Here is a 13817-nt window from a genome sequence, read left to right on the forward strand (position 1 = left end):
TATAATAGGTAATAAGCATAATCACTTGGAGGATGTGACTAGTCCCAGGCTTTATTCTGAGGCTTCAAACTAACGCGTTTGAAGGCATAAATCCTCATGAACCGTGTCCTTCAGAAATTGTAAGGTGTGAATGAGGAGCTTGGAATTTGCACAGGTAGAAAGAAGAAGGCGGTGGGGAGGCATGGCCAGGGCTATTTTGAAAACACCACTCTTGCTGTTGGGTGAATTATGAATCAGACCGGGGAAGGCTGAAGACTTGGGTGTTTTTTTACCACAAGGACGTGAGAATATGAATTCTGGGGACTTGGAGGAACCTATCATACTCACTTCTAGATTCTCAGTGTCTTGTCAGTGCCTGGCTAGAACAGACAACCAGCGTGAATTGATTCAAATGGAGGAGAGTGGCCTCCCATGCTTTAGACCCTTTGACAAGAAGCCCAGGCAGAGTGAGTGCCTCAGCTCTCACGGCCATGGCTGGAATCCTCTTCCCATAACTTACCAGCCCCATTAGCACATCTGCATCAAAAGAACAATATTACAGCTACTCCCCACTGATGTCTCTCGAGCTAGCCCTGTGCCCAGCAGATATTCAGCGCAATGTTATGTAGTCTGTAAGCAAGTGACAACCTTCTGACAACAGCCCTTTTGCAGTGATGGCGACCCAACTGATGATAGAAACAAACACACTTGAGAACTCGAACCCAGCTTGTCCACGTAGAAGTTGGCAGGGCAATGGAAGCCAGTACTTCCTTTTGGAGTGTGTGTGTGTGTGTGTGTGTGGTGTTTGTGTTAGAAGTGGAGTGTTAGGGGTAGAAATCAGCCAATAGGAGATACGAGGGCAAAACTTTATTACAAATGCACATTGCATCAACAGCTGAATTTGACTTCTCTTTGGTGTAAAATACTGTTGCCGAAAATTAACAATGTACTAAGATGCTTAGGGAGAAATAAATGTGGCCATAAGTGAGTGGCCCTGTTATGTCCTGGGGAATTCTTGTTTCCAAAACAGGGATAGACCCTGGTGCTTCCCACACCTTAACTGTGCCCTCACTGACGTTACTCCAACTTTGGTAAGCAAGATGGAAGACTTTGAGACCTAACTGGACACATTTCTTTCTGTCAATGACTTGGATGAGAATCTATTACCTGCAATCACACGGCACAATTATGTGCAGGAATATTGGCGAGACTCCAACAGCAGCTTCCCAGCCTACTCCATTATGCATGCTTTGATGAGTCTTAATGAAAACAGAGTCAGCTGCCAAAGGGGTGAGAAACAGAGAATCATCGTGGCAAGAGTGGGAGATGCGGGGACTTTTAGGGGGGTTGCAGACGGGTTATGAGCTGTCGGAGAAGGGAAGACAAGGTTTGCTTTCGAGATTTGATGAAACGTTCCTTGAAAACTTCTTGCAATCCCTAATGACCCCTGCACAGGTCTAGAAAGATGAAACAGACATTGTATCCATCCAGAGAAGAAATAAATGTGTCTTTGTTAGTGGTTCTAGACAAACCATATCAATACGCAGTGGTACTGCGCAGAGGAAAAACAGTGCGTGGCTGGGAAAGATCGCCTCACGTCTTGACAAGGTGTCCTGTTGACATTAAAAATGGCAAAATGCAAACTAAGTAGAATGAGTTTCAGTGTCACCTTCTAAGGGAAATCTTGTCAGGGGGCCTCACCCTTTTAATTCTGCTTTATTGACACTAGAAGCTTCCCGTCAGAAATACTCCCTCCAGGTTCCTAAAGCCTCTGAAATCTCACAGCAAGGCAGAAGGAGTAAAGCTGACTTCTGGCAAGAGGAAATAGCATTCTTCTAAGACCAGGATGGCTCTTTAAATGGTATTAATGCTACTAGGCAGCAGTGAGAGGAAAAGAGAACATGGTTAATACTAAACCATGAGACCTGGCTACCCTATTTCATGACCATGTAGGAACTTTGCATCTATATCCTATTCCTCAGATTAATCTTGAAAGGCAGACATTTTTATCATCTCCATTTTCCTGATAAGGAAACCAAGACCCAGAAATGTCAAATGACTTGTCCAAGGTGACCCATCTAGAAGGAACCAGCACTAAAATGTGAATGCCAAGGTGACTTCAAACATGCATGTCTCCTGCACATCATCCTTACATTTGAAGAAAAGAAAGGATTTGGGAGGCTGGATGACGGTAGAAGGTTCTGGAAGCAATGAAGAGCAGTAGGACACTGTTCACTCTTGGACTTGCAGAATAAGTTGCAAATGATAGGAATGACCGAAGCCTAGTTAAGAGTGCACATTAAAAGGATATCCAGTAGTTCCCAACTGTCGCTGATTTAATGGGACAGGCCATTTGTCTAAGGGAAATTATTGAAGGCTATTGAACACAACTTACAATGCTTAATGAAAATCGTTATTCGTTTAGTAATAAAAAGGAGAAAGGTAGAAAGAAAGGTGGTGGGGGAAAGGAGAAAGGTACAAATTAATCTTTAAATTGGCTGTGATTTCTCGCATTGCATTGACACTGGGCTCATTAGAGAGTGTGTAAAAGTAGATTCAGGAATTCCTGGTGCTCTGTTTCTCATTTTCCAACAGGGACCTCACAGCCCCATGGGAACACACAAGGAAACATGGGCGATTATAATGCAGTGTGCTCAGTGTCATGGTGGAAATATTCAGAAAATGACAGGAGAGCACAGAGTAGGGGCACACAAACAGTAGATGCAAGGTGTATTAGAAAGGGTTCTGCAGAGAAACAGAACCAACAGGATGTAAAAAAAAAAAAATCTGTATTTTCTGCCAGCACGTAACTAGCTCACAGGACTGTGTAGGCTTGGCATGTCCGAAATCTGCAGGGTAGGGCAACAGGCTGGAGACCTAGCTAACAGCTGGAGTTTAAGTGCAGAGACAGTCTGCTGGCAGATTTCCTTCTGCCTTGGGGGAGCTTAGTCTTTGTTCTCTTAAGGCCTTCAACTGATTGAATGAGGCCCACCACACTGTGGAAGGTAGTCTGCTTTATTCAAAGTCCACTGATTTACATGTTAATCTCATCTAAAAAGGAAGCAAAACAGAACACAAACAAACAAAAATCCCAGAAACATTAATTATAACACCTGACCAAGCATCCAGGCATCATGACTTGGCCGAGTGGAAACATAAAATTAACCATTGCACCAGGGAGAGCAGGAAACAGCTGAGAAACCAGTCTCCTGTCTCGTCAACCCACACTTCCTGTGCAGGCACTTCAGATGTTCACTAATTCCAACCACTTAATACGTCCTGCTCTTTCTCTACTCTTGTTGTTTCCTTTGTATCGATCCCAGTACCCAGAACTCTCTCACTCCCTGAAGGCATCTCACTCATCCTGCAAGGCTACTTTACATGCATTTTCACCCAGCAACACAATTCTGAGCACCCCCCCACCAGCTTCCTTGTGGTCTCAAAGGCATCTCTCCCCACTTGCCCAACCAGACTGACATAGCCGAGGATGGTCACAGACTTCACATCACTGCTGAAAGTGTCCACATTCAGACCCAAGGACTTCTAACACCAGGTAGTAGCATGGGGCCCAGAGGTCCCCAGATGTGTGTTAAAAAACAGAACATTCCATTTCGGTATGTCACAGTTTCTCTGAGTTGCCTACTTGTCCCTTGATCACTCATCACTTGAGTGACAACAACTTGTACAATCAGTTAGCTCTCTGAGTCTCTCATTCACTGCATCCACCCTAACCTCACTTCCACTGAACCTACAAAGGGAGGCCCTCCCTGCTTCTGGCTGGAACCGGTTTAACGATTCCTGCCGCGTCTATTTGCATGCTTTGTGGATTTCATTCCCAGCTCCCACCTCGTTACCCTCCTTGATCCTTGATGAACTGGAATCATTTTTTCCCCAGGCTTCTTGGGATAATTTTTTTAAACAAGATATCGTCCATTTGTCCCACCAGATGTACTTGCTACCCTCCTGCCACCTTCTCTGTGCTCATGAGGGCTGATTAAAGGCATTACACGAATAGGCGCACTTGTCTTCTGATTCTAGCTGAATTTCCTTGATGAAGACATAGGTTTCCACCCATAGATTAAGGAGAGACTGAGTTTACTCCCCCAGCTCCCTGCTGGCTGTTCCAACACAGGAGGTCACAACTGTCTCAGGCATATCTTCTCCAAGTGCTGTCATCCTTCCCACTCTAACAACAGTCTCTCCTCTCACCTCTTCAGTCCTGATGTTGGGCACAGTCCCTTGGTGAGTAGGTCCCTAGTACCATCCCCTTACATAATTTCTTCCTGCATGTTCAGTCCCTAACTTGAGCAATCCATCAACCAGCTCCAGTCCCCAAAAGAGGGGGACAGTGCTTAAGTCCCAGCACGATCTGAGCAAGGGTCTTGCTGCTGATGCTCAGAAAATTGTTCATCTTTCATTCAAGGACAGCTGCACCATTGGCCAGGCTGGAAAATCACCTATGATGAAACCATTCCTTCTTTTCCCTGGAATTAAGCCAGCAGATTTCCTTGCTGGGAAACCAGAGTTCAGATTATAGACATTCCACAGCTTTTGCTTATTATCCCTACTCGAGTCAATTTTATTCTTTCTTTTCTAGTCATTCAGTGTCATGAGTTTGGCAGTGTCCTTGAGATGGGAAGCCCCATGAAAAAGACTGACAAGACCCCCAGGTAGGGCCACTACTCTTCTGCCAGCACCATCTGGTTCCCTGTCCCAGCGCCATTATCTTGCTTTTTAAACTCTGAAACGGCTTACTTCTAGGAAAGCAGAACCTACCCCTAAGATTCTATTGGTTCCCTGAGCTAACTCCTGATTGGTCCATTTGTAGTGCTTCATTTGCATGGAGCTCACTCCTGATTGGTCCATTTTCCTCACTCCTGATTGGTCCATTTCTACAAAGTTTGTCCCTAATTAGTCATCTTTGTTTTACCTTATTTGCATATGATGTTACAAAATGTTGCAAAGTCTAGACTGGCAGCCATTAAAAGCCTGTGTAAACCTGCAGACATGGTCCAGAGCTTGGAGTGTTAACTCCTCTGGGCCCGCTGGCGTAATAAACCTGAATTCTCCAACTCTCCAAGTGCTGCTTGGTCTCTCGCCTGGATCCAGGTTGCTGTCACAACTGAGCTGTAACACCGAGCTATACCACTGAGCTGTAACACGCTTTGCTGCAACATCCTAAACTAGCAAGTCATCGTGGAGTTTGGTGGCCCCCATAGAAATGCAGGCTCAAGGGACCCAGAACCTGGGTCCTGACATTCATTTGCTCTTCCTAGAAATGTCTTCCTTTGCCCCTTCTTCTGGCCAACTCCTATGCTCCATCCAGGTCTCAGAGACATTACCTGCCTTCCCAATGTCTCTTTCATGGGAAGCTGGGTTAGGTGACCCTCCTGTGGGCTCCCAACACACTCTGCACATTATATTTCCCCTGTTGCTGTGTCTTCCCCATGATTAGCCCATGAAGGAGGCTGAAATGATACTGTTATGGGCTGAACTGTGCCCCCTAAAATGATATCCCAAAGCCCTAACCCTCGGTATTTAGGAATGTGACCTTAATGGGAAGTAGATTCTTTGCAAATGCAATCACTGAGACAATGTCATGCTCCATTAGGTTGGACCCTAATCCAACATGGCAGACGTCCTTATAAGAAGAAGACACATAGAGAGATGACAGGAAAAGGTCACCTACAGTGCAGTGACATGGAAGCAGGGAGGCAACCTCTTGGAGGCAGAGATCGAAGTGCTGGTGCTGCAACCTAAGAACACGCAAGGAGTCAGCAAACAACCAGAGGCTGGAAGAGGCAAGGAAGGAGTCTTCCCTGCAGGTTTCAGAGTGGGTGTGGCCATGCCGGCACCTTCACTTCGGTCGTCTACCTTCCAGGACTGTAAAACGATACACTTCTGGGTTTTTTCAAACCACTCAATTTGCAGAACATTGTTACAGAAGCCCAAAGCTCCTAATGCAGACACAACTTTGTATCCTTTGCAGTTTGCCTGGTGCTTGCAACGTACCAAATTATCTTGAGCTGAAATCAACTGTGAGTCACTGATAGGCAGGTGAAAGCAGGCCGATGTGTATCCCCGAGGAAATTTACTCTTTCTTTTTTTCATCCATTTCACTCAGTCCTCCCTCCAGAGGCTGGGCTTTCCCTCTCTGCCACCCCTAGTCCCATGGTGAAGTGACCTAGAACCCAGCCTTGGGCGTGGAGGCCAACATTCCGTCCACTTCCTCAATGAGCCTAACCACCCCCTTAGTTACTCCCAGAATTCGCCCTGCTGTCCCCATGCAGAGATCATACTGCCTTACATCAAAGCGGGTAGTTGCTCCTTGGGCTTTGGGGACCTCATCCCCCCAGGATCACCCTGTGCAGGCGAGACGCACAGACTGAGATCTCCCAGGATGGGTGAGGTACAGCCTCACCTCTAGGAATGGGGAGCTAATGTTCCCCTGGGGCACAACATAAAGAGAGTTGCAGCTGGGATTCAAGTGCAGTTTTCCACGACTAAAACCTGGCCTTCACCCTCACGACATTCACCTGCAAGTGTCTGCAGACTGAGGAGAAATATCCTCTTTTCCTTTTATACTCAGATGATCTCGAGGAATTCTAAATGAGGAAGGTGTGTGGGACCCCTTGGCCCCAGACCCCTATTTTAGAGATGCACAGCCCGGTAGGGAGCATTCAGCCAAGCGGCACGAAGTGCAGAGAGAAAGAGAACCCAGGCGCCCTGCCTCCCAGCGCTGCTTACGCTGCCCGTGTTATTACACCAGTGATGCCCTTGAAAAGTGCGGAGAACAACAGTGTCATGCTTTTATAAACTGGAGTTAAACACAGAGCAAGTCTTCCTGGGCCATCTTCTCCCTCCCACCTCCTCCCTCCTCTCTTCTCCCTTCTTTCCTCCTCCCTCCTCCATCACTCTCTTCCCTGGACCACTTTGCCACACTTTTCCTAGTGCTGTAAGTCACTCCTATTTAAGAACGCTTAACATTTACTAATAAAAATATGTATTTAATCAGCATCATATTTATGTACTAAAAATGTTTGTCAGTTAAATACAGGGAATGATATACTTCAGCCTACACAGAGGTTTGCTTTTATTGCTAAAGTATTTTAGAAAACCAAAACCAAAACCGAAAAACCTACATACTTCGCAATTGCATATGACCAGAAGAGCATCTTTAAAAGAAATCTCCAGTTATGCACAATACAGCCTATCAACTCCGGGACACAATGTAGAGGTCCTGATTTCCTTGAGATCACTTCAGCAAAACAGCAACTTAAGTAAATATTCGGGGGGCAGGATATAGTTCAAGTGATAGAGTTCATGCTTAGCATGCATAAGGTCATAGGTTCAATCTCCAGGGCCTCCTCTAAAAAATAAATAAATAAACCTAATTCCTTCCCCCCTACTGAAAAAGTAAATATTCATCTGTAGCCATCCCTGGACAAAATAGCAAACAGAAACCCTGAGAGAAGTCTTTCCAAAGAGAGGCAGAGAGTTCCATGACTCAGCCAGACCTTCTGTGTCAATATACTTACATTACGTTGGAGAGTTAAATTTGAAGCTATATTTAATGTATATATTTTAATTTCACAATATATTTTCATGATGTAAGGCCATGTCTATGTTTGTCTATTAAATGCATAACGTCAAAATATGTATTTAGAAAAGGACACATTCAGAGAAAAGCACACATATACGTGCATAGAAAAAAAAATCCCAAGGAAATTCTAACAATAAAATAACAATAGCAATCCTTGGATCATGGTTTATAAGATGAATTTAACATTTCTTCATATTTTCCTTTTTTCCTTACATTTTCTATAATTATCATGGATTATTTTTCATTAAAAATCACCATTTAAAGCAAAACATGTGCAATTCAAATTATCCAATCAATGTTTTAGTGATATAGGTGATTACTGCACCAGGTTTTGTTGGCTTCCTGAGCCTTGACTGTTAGACCCAGTATTTATTACCTCAAGCAAGTCATGAAATTCTCACATTCCCTTTCCTTCAATGTAAGATAAGAGTGAAAAAATATCTGCCTCAGATTTTTGTTGCAAGGATTAAAAGGGATGGTATTTGTCAATTCTCAGTCCAGTTCCCAAAGACGGAACAGGCTGAGTAATTGCTACGCATCACCGCTAGTCCTGCTGTTATCTTCACACCCACCACTCAGCGGGCACTGGTCTCCTCTGCCTTATTCTGCAACCAGATCACTCCCTCCATTTCTTTGTAAAGTGTGGACCAGGGAAAATTTGCATCAGAATCACTTGTAAAGCTCAGTAAAGGTGCATTGATTGAATTAGAATTTCAGGGTCTGGGAGGTCTCTTTTTAGCATGATTTCCCCAAGATCCCTATGTTAATTACATTTTGAAAGTAACGGACATCTACCTAGGAGCCCACTTCCTGACCAGGTGTATAGGACATTAGTGCCCAGCACGACCCTGCAAAGAAAACAATCATACAATTTCTAATTACATTATAGGGCTATTGAGAAGCAGTGAGCATACATTTTGGAGAGAGAAAGTATCACAGAAATGAAATGGCATCCAATTCCATGTCACCAGCATTCTCTGCAGGAAAAATGTGGCCCTTTGTTCAGATGAGCAAATGGTCAAGTGTCCTCAAGCACCATTTTGGCAATGATTTGCCCGCATTTCTACCTGTGATATTGCACTTTTTTCCCCCCAATATTACCACCTCGTGAATGACAATGACTTTGTCTTATTTCCCTGCATATCCCAGGTCCCTTTCTGGCTACAGAAAGAGCTACACGGGTGTGGTCACCGTGTTGCAGAGAAGCCTGGGTCCTGAGGACTCAAAGACCCTTAAGAGGCCCCTACTTTCCTGCTTCATTGCACAATTCTGCCGGCATCTTCAAAGGCCAGTGCTTAAAACAAACAGGCAAAAAACCTGTATGTGCCGATTAATAATACTCGCAGTGGAGAGAGTGCTTGCATACTGTATTTTTAAATAACTGTTACATCAGGTTTGGGGTGTGGAATTTTTTTGTAGAATAAATTAGTGATCACATGCTATTTCTAACCCTACATAATAATTGACTCTTACTATGTCCTTACATAATTTAGAAAGAAGTGGCAAGATATTATGAGGTTGGCAGGGAAGACAGAAATAGTCCACTTTTGTTGTTAGGCACTTACTGGATAATTCCCCTGGCTGGTTGCTCCAAGACATGTAACTGTCTAATCTCACCGCTCCAGGAGGTTGGAGGTACCATTCCCGTTTCACAGATGTGGGACTGCAGCTCAGAGGGCAGGTGGGAATCGCACAGCCCTCGGGGCCAGACCCACATTGAGCTTTCTCACTTCCTGAGTCAGAGTTTCCTATTGATTTTGACAATTGGTTTTTGTTTGTTTGGCTATTTTCCTCTTTTTCCTGCTTTTGACCTTTAGGAGAGAAGTGTCCTTGGCAAGCGCGGGAGAAAAATGCTGGACAATTAACTCTTGGTTCAGTGGAACATTATCAAAACCATCATCAACAAGGTGTCTTCAATTCAATCATGAAAAACAACCTAACTGCTAATTCTGATTATTTACCTGAATGCCATTTGCCAGACCCCTCCCCAAAGTTGGTCCTTAAAATTTGTATTTACACAAGTGTCCCCTTCCGGTGGATTTCCCTTTGCTCTGCACCATCACATCACGACATGAAGCGTGAGGGGGGACTTTGTACACTTACCTGTGACATTGCAGTACACTCGGAAAGGTGCCAGGGGACCACTGCCATCTGAGTCGATGTAGAAGAAACCAGCTGTGTTGCCTTGGTGCCTGTACGCCTCGCAGGATTGCTCATAGACAGCTGGAAAGACACAAAGGCAGCAGAGAGGAAATGATGCTTGGCTCTGCATTTCCCTTTGGAGGGAGCAGAATCCCCTACTTATATTCTTTCCCTCTCCTGCAGCCTCAACTCTCTCCCCAGCTCTTAACAAACCAGCGCCCCAATGTTTGATGGAGCTACATCTCCCTTCATCCTCACGTTCATTCTTCCAAACAGCTCAGAAGTTCAATCCTCCAAGATGTCTCCCTTGACCGCTTACATGGTCTTTCCCTTTGCTGATGTTTATGCCTCCCTGTCTAAGCTAGAACCATCATATGCTGTTCTGTCTCCCCTAGTGTTTACAGAATCTCTAAGAGTGATGGTGCAACAGCAAAGAACCAATCTGCTTCCATTCTGAATTTGTTCCTTTAGTTCTAACCCTGTGCTCTGTTTCCCATGCTCAGTCTTGCTGGTTCTGCACTTTTTGTAAAAGAATGTTGCCTAGAACCTGAAATCTACAGGACAGCCCATTCTCAAGGCTCTGACCTTTAAGGGTGTAACACTTTCCCATTCATACAGAGATAAAAAGTTGCAGAACAGAGAATAACATTAGTTTATTTGAGGTGACAGGAACATCGTGACCTGACCTATGTGAACAGTTGCAAAAACAAAGAATTCTGACACCAAGAAGTTTGCAGCAACCAACAACACCCCCTCTCCTTTTTAGTATAAAAGGAGCCTGATTTCTGACCTGGGGAAGATGGCTCTTTACAACATGAGTCCCCGATCTTGTTGGTCTGCTGGCTTTCCAAATAAAGTCATTATTCCTTGCCCCAACACCTCATTCCAGATTTATTGGCCTGTCCTTCAGTGAGCAGAATGAGTTTGGACTCGCTAACAGTGGCCTTGTCTAGTTGGATGTTGTATTCCAGCATCCAGCAGAATGCCATGTTCACAGCAGGAATTCAAAAATGTTTGATTAGTGAATGAAAAACTGACTGAATAGATACAGTCATGACTTTTTAGTAATAAAATCAATTACTTTATCTTATTTCTGTCTACCCAGAGCTCAGCACAGTTGGTACCAGGTAATAGGTGTCCAATCAAATTTAGCTCGCTTTGACTTAATAGTGTTCTTTGACCTAACGCTCCCAACATGACAGCTGTCTGAAAGGCTGTTGTCCTGTGCAGAGTAATTATTACCCAGGTTATTTCCATGTGGGGGTCACATTGTGGGTAAGAACATGAGCCCTTATTAGGTGTCAACAGTGTGATTGCCACCAGACAACAGACCCAGGATGAGGCGATGAGTCTGTGCTTTAGAAAGATTGCAGCCATGGCTGCAGCCACAAAGATCTTTATGTGCTCAGAGAGGGGTAGACACAGCTATCCTGAGACAGGGACTCTGAACAATCTGCAGGTAGAAGAAATATATAAATCTCATTATACCAACATGAATGAATTTGGTGGGGTGTAAAGGAGGCATCTGCTGTCTCGTCCATGAGCAAGTAGGATGTCGTCTGATGCTTTAGACAAAGTCATGTAGCTCTGAGCAGCTGGTACACATCCAATTATGTCATCGTCTCATACTTAAAACACTTCAGTGGCTCCTAACAGCTTTCAAGACATAGCGCCAACTCCTCACTCAAGCCAACGTGCCCCTGAGATGAATGCTGCATCTCAGGAATATGAAGCCACAGTTTGTCACAATCAAGTGTGAGGGGTGCTTCACATAATTCATTACCAAAAGTTCGAAAGCTTGAGCGGGTTTGACTTTTCCCAAATTAGAGTGAATTCAAGGTTATCTTTGTTCCCATGTAATGTTCCCTGGCAGTCATATGTACTTTCTGAAGCTGTGGGAAGGTCAGAGGGAGGGTCCTGGTTTGTTCCTTATGTACTGAGCATAACATGCAGATTATTTCTGCTTGGCCAAACCTGACAACACACCTGGGTGTGTGTCACTGACAGGGTAACACACCTGGGTGTGTGTCACACCTATGAAAGTCAGTTCTTACATGTGTTGTACCTGACCCACCAGCCCCACGCTCCCAACATGACAGCCGTCCGAAAGGCTGTTGCCCTGTGCAGAGTAATTATTGCCCAGGTATTTACAGGCAGGGGTCACACTGGTTACGAACATGAGCCCTGGAACCAAACTGGGTAGTTTTGTGTCATAGGTCTACCATCTCCAGCCTGGAAGAGCTTGGATAAGCCACTTCCCCTGTGGTAGACAACCTCTAAGGTAACTCATCAGCACCTGGGCGTGTTCATGTCTTGCTCATGAATTTGTGTCCTCCCCTTGAAGGTGGGCTGGACTCAGGGACTTGCTTTTAACAGAATATGATAGAAGTGATAGACATCATTGTCAAGACCAGATTATAAAAAGACAGTGGCTTCCATCTTGGGTGCTCCCGGAGGACTTGCATTCAGGGAAGCCAACTGCGAGGTCCTCAGGCAGCCCCTCGAAGAGGTCCATGTGAGTGAGTTTGGGCGCTTCTGATGCTTGCCTGTGAGTGAGCTCTGAAGCAGGCCTCCTAGTTAAACACTGAAATGACTACAGCCCTGGCCAGCATCTTAACTGCAGCCCCGTAAGAGACTGAGCCAGAACTACCCTGCTAAGCTGCTCAAGGACCCAGAAGAGCTATGAGGTAATAATGTCTGGGGTTTCCAGATGCTAAGTTTTGTTATAACTCATTGTGCAGCAATGAATTGCTAACTCTCAAAGCATTAACTTTCTCTTGTGACTCTGGGCGTGAAAACAGTCTATCCCATGTAGTAAGGAGTCAAAGAGTTAATCCACGTACAGCACACATAGTGCTTGGCACATGGGAAGTGCTTGATAAATACAAACCATTATTATTATTGGTGGAGGTGTTATTGCATCGTTTCATGCTATGTTGCCTCCTCTTTTTTGGTCAAGTATTTGCTTACTTGATTTCTTTCTCAGTTTTTATCATGAATCACAAGACTTGTTATGAGAAACCAATACGCCCCCCCCCTCTTCTATGCAGAGATAATGACATTTAGTTCTTAGTTTGCTCTTTTAATATTGATTATCGTGTCTCCAAATTGCACGTCTATGTTGCTGCTTCTTGGCTTTCCATGTTTACAGGTTATCTATTCGCTTACCAATAGGAAAGGTGAGGATTTAGCTTTTTTATCACTCTCTCCAGACACAAAGAACTTTCCATCCCCCATACTGCCGTTATAGCTGTATGCTAATTTTAGCAGATCAATCATCACTGCTTACAGTAATGTGACAATATGCAGGCCATTCACACATATAATAATATTTAATATATAACGTGGTTATTTCCTTCCTTGAAGAGTAGCTGTTTTTTCTTGAAATTAATAATAGTCTCATTTTCTCTCTCTCTCTCTCTCGTTTGCCTTTTTTTCTAAGCATATATCACAAATTTAACTCCAAATTCATTGACAACTCTCTAAAAAGCCTTCTAAAATACTCAAGGGAAAACTACTTTAAGGGGATACCCATGGAGAGAGAGGGAGTGGGGGAGAGGGGACAGAGACGAAGCAAGCCAGACCTTTCTGAAAAGGGCATATTTTTAACTTAGATACGCTATACATATCTAAATAGCTAAAATACAAAATTAAGTCCACTAGAAGAAGAAGTACAATTCCTAAATATTGAAAGGGAATTAAAATCAATGAATTCAACTGCAAATTATTTCAAGTGATTTTGAAATTCAGTATTTTCTTTTAGCTTTTTCTTTTCATCAGAAAATTCAAATACATGCAAAGTATACAGAGAGTAATAAAATAAACCTGGTTTCAACATCAACCAATACTTGGTAATCTTGTTTCATCTATAATACTAGTATTATCAGTTACCCATTGCCAGGTAACGAACCACCCCGGGGTTGTCTTAAGACAACAATCATTTTAGGATTCAGCGATTTAGGCTGGATGGTTCTTAGCCAGGCTCGAGGGTCCTGTGAGGGCTGCTCGTTCATCTGAAGTCAGTGTCGGGTCAATGGGACTTGCTGACCCAGGCTGGGGTGTCTCCCTCATGTAGTGGCTCAAACTCTAGCAG

The 13817-nt window shown here is 44.1% G+C and overlaps 1 protein-coding gene across 2 annotated transcripts in view; it reads right to left on the reverse strand.

The window, feature by feature from the left end:
• Window positions 1-13817, reverse strand: part of CNTNAP5 (contactin associated protein family member 5) — a 733870-nt gene that overhangs the window by 233557 nt on the left and 486496 nt on the right. For both annotated transcript variants that reach the window (XM_045516101.2, XM_045516108.2), the window contains exon 12: window positions 9686-9805. In XM_045516101.2, the coding sequence (XP_045372057.2) occupies window positions 9686-9805 (120 nt within the window). The remainder of the gene's footprint in view (window positions 1-9685; window positions 9806-13817) is intronic.

Source organism: Camelus bactrianus, chromosome 5 (genome assembly GCF_048773025.1).
Source record: "Camelus bactrianus isolate YW-2024 breed Bactrian camel chromosome 5, ASM4877302v1, whole genome shotgun sequence".
In the NCBI taxonomy this organism is placed as follows: domain Eukaryota; kingdom Metazoa; phylum Chordata; class Mammalia; order Artiodactyla; family Camelidae; genus Camelus; species Camelus bactrianus.